The sequence below is a fragment of the Labeo rohita genome, chromosome 23 (assembly GCF_022985175.1).
Source record: "Labeo rohita strain BAU-BD-2019 chromosome 23, IGBB_LRoh.1.0, whole genome shotgun sequence".
NCBI classification, from domain to species: Eukaryota; Metazoa; Chordata; class Actinopteri; order Cypriniformes; family Cyprinidae; genus Labeo; species Labeo rohita.
In genome coordinates, this window is record NC_066891.1 from 7,302,244 (window position 1) to 7,312,311 (window position 10,068).

At 38.7% G+C, this 10,068-nt stretch overlaps 1 protein-coding gene across 1 annotated transcript; it reads right to left on the reverse strand.

The window, feature by feature from the left end:
• Positions 1–3,336: 3,336 nt before the first annotated feature.
• On the reverse strand, positions 3,337–6,462 carry igfbp6b (insulin-like growth factor binding protein 6b). The gene is made up of 4 exons (XM_051096544.1): positions 5,838–6,462; positions 4,984–5,018; positions 4,152–4,271; positions 3,337–3,878 (listed from the first exon to the last, which is right to left on the reverse strand). Exons 1-4 carry the CDS (start codon positions 6,178–6,180, stop codon positions 3,774–3,776), a joined length of 603 nt encoding a protein of 200 aa, XP_050952501.1. The 5' UTR covers positions 6,181–6,462; the 3' UTR covers positions 3,337–3,773.
• Positions 6,463–10,068: the final 3,606 nt, after the last annotated feature.

A 10,068-nucleotide genomic window follows, 5' to 3' on the forward strand; every position in this document is an offset into this window, starting at 1 on the left:
ATCATACTTATCTAACCATAACTATTAAACTTCTTGTCGCTCGTTCCTGCGGTTGACATATCCGAACGAACACTTGTTTTGAGGTGGATCTTTATAATGATTCGGTTCGTTCACGAATCCGACTGAATCGGTCTGAGCGGTTCTTGAATCAACGATTAAAAAGCCGAACCAATCAATGAATTCAAAACTTGAAACAAAACACGCTGTATTTAGGCTAATTAAAATGTGTGAGAAATTTTAAGACAGAAGATTTAGAGAAAGTAGAATTATATTTAGATTCTAAATTACTTATTTGATATATTTCACTGTTTGAGCCTAAACACAGCTGCAACAAATGAGCTGTAGTGCATTACAATAAACATAAAAATAATAAATAATCTTATTGGGAAAATAAAACCTAAAACATTTTAAAAGACGTAATATTTCACACCAATATCCACCTTTTTTTCATTCAAATTGCGTGGACATTATAAATTTTATGGGTAAGGCTTCTGGTCTCATCCATGTTTAGCTATTTTTAGTAACAGCTCCTTTTGTTGCTTGATATTGCAAATTGTGTCTTGCCATATTATCTTAATTTATTATCTTATTATAAACAAACTGGTTTGTAATGCAAACAGTTTTACCGTTTACGGCACGCTACGCTGTTATTCTTCTCGTTATTTCCCTATAGCGGATAATGAACCGGAAGTCTCACCCATACGCTTACTTCCCCGTTGAAGAAAGAGGTGGATACCATTGGCTACGTAAACATACGAAAGAATCATCTGGCTCTTTGAAAAGAATTGTTCGAAAGAACCGATTCGCGGAATTGAATCAGACGTCCTGTTACCTCAAATCGTGAGCAGTTTACCCTAACTTAAGAAAGACTACGAGTATTTAGATATCAGGATGTCAGCAGAGACTTGGAAGTGGACGTCTGACTCTTGGACCAGTAAGTAACCACTTTTAAACCAACGCGCGAAATTAGAGGAATCACATAGCAACACCCTGGCGACCACCCAAGCTATTTTAGCATTGTGAACGTTTACACAGGTAAGCACAACTCACATTTTACTAAAATCTGTCTGAAATTAGTCTATTTGGCGGAGCGTGTGCAAGGCTGGGGAAGGCTTAGGGGACTTGGGGCAAAAAATGCCACTAAATTGGACAAAAGTGCCCCTGCACAAGCAAATTAAATCTATTTTGTCTGTTGCTAACAAAGTAAAAATTACTAGAAAGTGTCGATTGCGGCATTAAATCAAGATCTGCTCATGTTGCACTGTAAGTTAATTCTTTTTAGGCGTTTTTACAGTGTTCTATTATAACCAATCAAACACGATTTTGTTGAGCTTAGGAATGCAATGGCCAATCAGAGGCGGTCAGATGACTCTTCGCTGAAACTCATGATTTGTTGAGTGTGCGCAACTCTTGAATTCTCTCCATCATAAACAACAAAGCTCAGATGCACGTACAATGTAAGTAAGAGATTCATTTCACAGTGTAGACATTTGTTTGTTTTGAGAGTGCTTCAACTCGCCATAGTTCAAAGTTAATAATAATGCTTTCTGTATATAATTAGCTGTTTGAATAACTATGGAAATACAAATACAGTTATTAATTTCTAAGGTTTTTTTAATTCAGTTGTAATCACGTTAAATACAAATTCAGTCCCATTAAAAATATTTTATTAGCATACATGACACCTGTGTTTGGTTCCTAAAGATGAGTTTATTGTAGACACAGATTTAGCTGCTTTTAGACTTACCCAGGAGTTGGTTCACCCTCGGCCTATGCAAGGGACTCTTGTGATTTTTGAGTGACTGTATAATAAATGTCAGCAATGTATGTGGGTAAAAATGCTGTTTATACATTTGCTTATATCTTCCATTGCAGATCCTATATTTTGGCTGTCTAGATTCGACACAGCGAATAATATATGCATTCAAAAATGTTGCATCCGTTACAGAGGGAATAAATTCTCCAAGTCACAGTGATCTAAAGTAGGGCATGATGAAAGCACAGACATATGCTATATTCTGCTATATGTTGTTACCTTGGAAACAAGCATATGGATTTTTGTGTGAGTATACATGTGCATGAATATGTCTTGGCAAATGCAGCAGCACTCTAAATATTCCTTTATATTTATGAAAATGAGACTGTATAAATAGCATATGTAACTGCTTGGATGATATAACAAGATATTATACCCTGATAAAGCACAAAGTTATTCTTAGTAAGCTAAATCTGTTCTGGGCTTGCAAAAAATGCACAGTCACCATAGCTCAGTATGCGCAAGGCAATATTTGTATGTGACATTTGTATGAGCATATGGCTGTATTTTTGCAGCCAACAGCAGCATCTGCTCTTCCTTGATGCCTATGCTAATTCATCGCTTCTTTTTTTTTAATATCTTCAGTTATGCATGTGCATGTTTTGATAGTGCATTTCATGCATGTGAGTTTCTAAATGAGATTCTGCAGCCATTCTTTATATTAACATATGCATTTATTTTTCTCTGTATCCGTTTATTTTTTTGTATCATAGTTCTTGCACACGTTATAATTTTTGCAATGGGTTCCTTTTCAAGGGCCCACAACTACTGGCACATATATTGATACAACAAAATCAGTGTGAGGTACATTGATCAGACATTATTTTGTGCACTTTTTTTTCTCAATGCATTGTGGGAATGAGAAAACACAGGGTTCTGAACAAAATACCCAAATACAATCTGAAATATTGAAAATGAAGCGGTATAGTAACACTTTCCAATACTGAAGGATCAACATATCAACATAAATAATGAAACAAGTGTGACATAAAATAATAAAAATTATATAAAAAACACATGTACAGCAGTAAATGCTCTTAAGGGTATGTTTAAATTGTATTTTTGTTTTTAATCCCTTTTTATGGCATGGCACTCACTCTCTTAGCAAATAAAATAAGCTCTGTTTTGACAATGAAAAAACTGCTGACAATATAAAAATACATGGCATTGTAGTTCATTAAATAAATCAACAATTTATATATATTTATATATATATATATATATAAAATAGCATATTGAAATATAGAAAAATATGCCTAACAACTTCTCGAAAAAGGTAACAGCCATCAGCATTCAAGAATATTCCACCTCATGACACAACCAACCACGATAACCTCACTTATGTACAAATAATCCACGACGTGTGTTTGCGGTCAGAGTGTCGTATGAACGAAAAAGGAGTACTTCCCAAATGTGCACATTATGATAGCGTTTAGATGTCGATTACATGACAATGTGTACGATTCAAAAGTATGCAAGTCTTTGAGGAAAATATTCAAGGAAATTTAGTAATACTCCAGAATAAATTAGACGAGAAGGTATATTCCGTTTTCATAAGTATAGTTTAGTCAGTGTATCATTGGAGAAGGGGAGAGGGGACGGGTTCGAAAACATAGTCACCCCGTCTGCTTAATAATTAAACAGCCCATTGAGAAACAAACATAGAAGTTGTGGCCAGGAATTAAATATCTCTCTGTAACAGCTGACCTATCCCAACTTAAGCTCATGTGGTGTAGTGGTCACTATTTCTGTGTTCTGATGCTGTTTGTTCGAGTTTATGGCAGTGAACGTGGTCTGGACGTTCTGAGTGAGGGCCCGTTCCCGTGTGAAGTGGTTTATCCCTGGTGTGTCCTGGTCAGGCAGTGTCTTGCACCGAGCTGAAGTCATCCCCTCTCCCTGTACCCCTCCTCTTCCTCCAGGCTCAGAGCTGTGGGGCCGTCGCTCCCCTCACTCTCCGTCACATGGTAAAGCGCCATCCTCCCCCGGCACGTGATGGCACGGTGTTGCCCATCTCGTCGACGCACCAGCAGTGGCCACGCTGCATGCCCTTAGAGGACCGACACTACGAGACAACAGGAGATTGTTCTTGCTTTGGTACGTCAAAGGTTGTCATTCGCAGTACAAAATGGCTCATAATGGTGACCTTCACATATCAAAACTTCCTCCTCGGTTCATTAATTGAAACAAACTTCCGCAAGGAAGTGGGGTAGATGCTGCTATTGAAAAACAAGAGGAACTAACACTTTTTTTTTTTTTTTTTTTTTTTAATGTTAATGTTGCCATTTGCTTAATATTAAAAAAATAAATTCCCACTTGATATTCATTTAGTCAGTACCTGCTTTTTCCTGTAGAAACCACGAGTGTCACAGTTCGGGATGTAGATGTCACGATCCGACTGGAAAATGGTGAGCTCAAGACCTCGCAAGACAGTGTTAAGCAGCTTACGACATGGAGCCTGGTGAGAAAAATGTTGAGAAAATGTTGGAACACCACATATCATACATAAGTATTTGTATTTTGAATATTCCTAAGAGGCACATTCTGTTCTGGCACTGATTTTTGTGTATATAGCACAGCCTACACAAATGAGTTTGGTGTAACAATATAAAATAATAACTATATTGATATGTGTGACCCTAGACCAAAAAACCATTGGGTCATAAGGGTCAGTTTTTTTTAATTAAGATTTATACATCATCTGAAAGCTGAATAAATAAGCAGCTTTCTATAGATATATGGTTTGTTAGAATAGGACAATATTTGGCTGATATATAACTATTTGAAAATCTAGAATCTGAGGGTGAAGTTCTTAGCAATGCATATTACAATCAAAAATTAGGTTTTGATATATTTACAGTAGGAAATTTACTAAATATCTTCATGGAACATGATCTTAATATCCTAATGATATTTGGCATAAAGAAAAATCATTTTGATCCATACAATGTATTCTTGGCTATTGCTACAATATATCCGTGCTGCTTACGACTGGTTTTGTGGTCCAGGGTCACTTTTTTTTTCTTAAAACCTGTCCATTAACATTTAACATTAATTTAACAATTACTGTGAAACATAATTAACCATTTTTCCAGTAGATTGCATTGGTCATGCTCTATTTAGCTTGTGAGCATTAATCATAGAAGCCAAAAACCGAAGGATAGACTCACCTTGTCTATTTCACCACTGTTCGAAGGATGTGGCCCTGTGAAAAAAAAAAAGAGACATTAATGACTGTGCACTTTTGAGAAAAAGACATTGAAATCTGTGATTCGACTAAATGAATATGGCTGTGATTTAAGAGTATATGTTGCTTAATTTGGGTTTCTCAAACTGGACAACCCCATATTTTTAGGAAACAGTTCCTAGAATCATTTTTATGAATTGACCATATAGGCTTTGTCAAATTGTAATAACCTAAAGTAAACAGTAGATGGAGACTGCATGACTACATTTCACCTGCTACATGAAATGACACTGTAGGAATGTGGGTGACACTGATATACACTCAAGAACACACACACACACACACACTACTCTTGCTCTTTATCTCCTGTTTCTCCTCTTTATTCTGCTTTGAATAGTTCTGATGGCCATATGCATGGCACAGTTGCATATACTGTCACACATCTGTACTCATATACAACCCTCGCGCATTCATTCAAGTGCCCGTTATTACAAGTGATCTTCATCATGCGTATTTACGAGGTGCGAAAGCCTCAAATCACAGAAATGCCTTTACACCCTGCAGAAATTTACAGCCATCACATGCAAACCAGCAGCTATTCCCGGCACTTTATGCACATGTCCTTGGTTCAGTTACAGTTTTGTCATCCTACCAAGCCTGTGATATGGACACTGCAGCACAGCGGCTTGCCAGCACATCCATAGAAGCTGAAATGCATCCTCTAGCTATTTCGCCATGGTACTTAAAGCAGATTACCCATCGCATTTTCTCACCGCATGCGGCAACGCCGGCACGGAGGAAGGGACTGCAAAGGCATCCGCTGGCTGAAACTCTTACCTGTGGGGCGGGGCCTCTCGGTGGGACTCGCTTTGCTCTGTTTGGCGCAGGAGCCTCTGCCCTGCAGCAGAGCCTGAAGGGGGCTGTGTTCACGTGGAGGGGGCACGCAGCGAAGCCCCTTGGCGCAGCTCAGGGTGTAAACCCCGCAGGGCTCCCCCAACGCCAGCACGGTGGTGGCGGGCGCCCCGGCCGGGTCCCTGGAGGCCCGGCCCGCGCCCGAGAGGTGCCCGTCTTTGCAGGTCAGGCAGTTCTTGTGGGGGCCCAAGCGACCCGCCGAGGACCAGGATCCACAGTGGATGAGCAGCAACAGGACAACGGGCGTCAAGTTGGAAAGGAAAGACATCTTGTGTCCGGGTCTCAGGTTCTCCAAGCTCGGTTGTGTCGTACGTGGCTGATGCTATTTCTGGAAGTCTGTTTCTCTTTCTCCTCTCTGTTTCTTTGCTGGCTTTTCAGCTTGGTGAGGCTGCGAGCCGGGAGTCCCCTGCAGTGCCAGAGGATACAAACCGAGAACGAGTGAGAAATGGCAAGCAGCGGCTTTTAAAGATCTGAAAGGCGGTGATAGAGAGCGAGAGGGAGAGAGCACAGTTATGACACCTTCAGGGGCTGGGACTGAGAGACAGAGAGAGAGAGAGAGAGAGAGGGAGAGAGAATGTGTAAGGGGGGGTGGAAAGAAAGAGAGAGAGGGAGAGAGAGACAGAAAGAGAGAGATTATTTTTCCTTTTAGAAATCATCAAGCACTGCTCCAGCTTTCCCTCACCCATTATTGTATCTGGAAACATTCCTATGCCCAGGATACTTACTCTGGCTATGATGGTTACTTTTTCTGCATCATCTGTGAAAATGTTAGAGCATTCTAGTAATCTTTGCCATGGTAACAATAAAGGCGAGGGATTCCATTTCTCTGCCGACTACCGTAATTTGCTTGTGGGAGAGTCGCTCCATTAACCCTGTTGCTTCTAAGAATGATCAGTCACTTCATAGAAGTGAAGCTTTTTTTTATGTTGCATTGTAGTATTAGTGACTTTTTGAACCTTTCAGATGCAGGAAAACTACTTATTAAAGTTGAGATCAAACAGAAGTGGTGATAGATCTTTTATTCAGTATTCAGACATACCTCTGAGCATTGAAAAAGACTAAATGTAGAGCAGGGATTTGATTTGTGGTTCGGTTGTCAAATGGATGTTAAGATGTGGGCATTGCGTTTGAAAAAGACGGTAAAAAAAAGATTGGAAAAGTCCGGCATATGTCATGGAAGTTACCAGTTATGAAGTCAAAAAAGTTACAAAAAATGTAAATTCTGTCATTAATTACTCACCATCATGTCTTTTCAAACCTGTAAGACCTTCGTTCATCTTCGGCACACAAATTAAGATATTTCTGATGAAATCTGAGAGAAATCCGACAGAAAGGTAATAAGGTGTGCGAAGACTAAAACGGAAGAGAGGAATTGTTGAATAAAGTCGTTAATTTTTGTTTTCTTTGTGCACAAAAAGTGTTCTTGTAGCTTCATAACATTACGGTTGAACCACTGATGTCACATGGACTATTTTAACGATGTCCTTACTACGTTTCTGAGCCATTTGAACATTTCAATTGCGTTGCTGTTTATGCATGGTCAGAAAACTCTTGGATTTCATTAGAAATATCTTCACTGTGTGCTGAAGATGAGCAAAGGTCTTACAGGTTTGGAACGACATGAGGGTGAGTAATTAATGACAGAATTTTCATTTAATGGTGAGCTATCCCTTTAAGTTGTGATGTAAGAAATGCCGTTTCTGGGTCCAAGCCTCTACTTGTTTCGGTTGAGAACACTCAATCTCAACAGCCATTTATACTGTAAGTATTTTTTATTCACACATTTAAACAAAGCTTTTAAAAACGAAAGGTATAAATTACAGTCTGAGGGCTCACGGTGTCCCGGACACCAATATTTTAATGATTCATAAAAGACGAGTCGCTTCCTGGTGATTTAAGGATTGTGATTTTTTTTGTTAGTATTACAGCACATTGTGAGTGTATATTATCACTGTTTGTCGTTTGCTTTTGGGATCTGATAGGAGGACGTTGGACCCTGTGACACGTGACGTCAGACTTAACCAGGCGATTGAACAAACACCTGCATTGAGAAAGTTGGTTTATGATGGAGCGATTCAACCATGGGAGATTCTGCCACTTAATAGTGTATTTTGGAGAAGGCACAGTGTGGATAATTGGGTCAGTGTTTTCGCTGGAATGTACACAAGACGATATATGCCAGCAGCTAATAATGCAATCCATCAGCCTAGTCAACCAGACAAATCTGATCTCTTTGAAGGACTTCATAAAGTACTAGTTGTCCTTTGGCCTGGATACCATTAATCGAGAATTTGTAGAAGACGATGAAACTTTCTGCTAAGATTTATACCATCAGGATGCACCAAGCAGGTGTGTCTGATGGGGTCTCCTACATGCAAAAGCCTGCTTTTAGGTCACACCCAGCTGAAAGGGTCCCATAAGGACAAAGTGGTGTTTATTTGTTGTTGTCGTGAAGCGGGATGGAAGTTAAGATGTTAAAGACGGGCTGGTATGAGTGCAGAAGGCAAACAGGATTTAGATGATTATCTTAGGATATTGACATGTGTGGTCACAGTTCTCTTTAACACAAACATGTTTGCCTTCTGAGTCTCGGTTTATGCTGCAGAATAGTTGTTTATCGGTTACGAATACCATTGAACAATCCCGATTTGATAGGCCAGGCCTACTATAGATGTTTAACTTCTGGAAACCACAAAAGGTTGGAGCGTTCCTTGTTTGGGGAGATGTCGGCTGGCTGATGTTCTCTTATTAGAGTTGATTAGTCTTGGCAGCGAACGCAAAAATCACCTGCCGTCTGACATTCCCATCCGTGCCACAGCACGACCCCGTTCTCTGTTTCCACATGTTCTGGCTGGAGAATGTTCCAAGGAGCGTGCCAAACCGATGGGGTCTCTCTGCTTCCAGATTCACCAGATTACACGGTTTTCCTCCTCATCTTTGTCTACAAGTCAGAGTTCGACGGTTCCAGCCCTTGTGTATCTTTTTAAACCTTGCTGCTTTCATTTGTCAGCAGTTTCTTAGTGTAACTTACACCAAAAGTAAGATGCATGCATCATCCTGTCTTTCAGGTTCAATACGCTTACAATACAGTACATTTAACTCCTGCATTATAAGGGCCCTTTAGATTCTGCCAAATGTTCTGTAACCCACTTTTCGTCTATGTGAGGTAATAGAGCGCCAGACTGTTTTAATAAACTGAACATGTGTCCTCACAGTGAATAAAAAATGGAAATAGTTATGTCAACACTTGTGTTAATAATGTTGGTATTTGTGTCACTTCATTACACGACTTTTTGGAACACTTGATTCTGATTGGTCATTCCTGGTATTCTCCAGTCAGATATTTCAGAATAATAACCATTGACAGTCTCTTCGTGGTCTCTTTGGAAATAATTCAACTCAAATAAGTGTTTAATATATATATATATTTTTTTTTTCACATTTATTTATTTTATTAATTAGTTGTGAGATAATGTACAGTGTGTTTTTAATTATCAAATGTGACCCTGGACCACAAAACCAGTCTTAAGTGGCATGGGTATATTTGTAGCAATAGCCAAAAATACATTGTAAGGGCCAAAATGATCGATTTTTCTCTTATGACAAACATCTTTATGATATTAAGTTAAGTTCATGTATTGTATGTATTTTGTAAATTTCATACCGTAAATATATTAAAACTTAATTTTCGATTAATAATATGCATTGCTAAGAACTTCATTTGGACAACTTTAAAGGCGATTTTCTCGATATTTTGATTTTTTAGCACCCTCAGATTCCTGATATTCAAATAATTGTATCTCGGCCAAATATTGTCCTATTTTAACAAACCTTACATCAATGGAAAGCTTATTTATTAGTTTTTAGATTATGTATAAATCTCAATTTAAAAGAAATGACCCTTGTGACTGTTATTTGTGGTCCAAAGTCACACGTATATACATTTCTCACTGTATTCATCAATGTTTTCATTTTCAGAATTATATACATATATACTTCATGCTTTTTTGAGCTTGTAAAATTAAATGTAATATGTAAAATTGATCAAAAACTTATTTCCCCTGCGCTGTTTTAGATCTCAACTTAAAAACCAATGCGACTCGCTGCGAAGTTTCTCATTGGTCAAACGCCTGTCAATCAACTGCATGACGCTTTT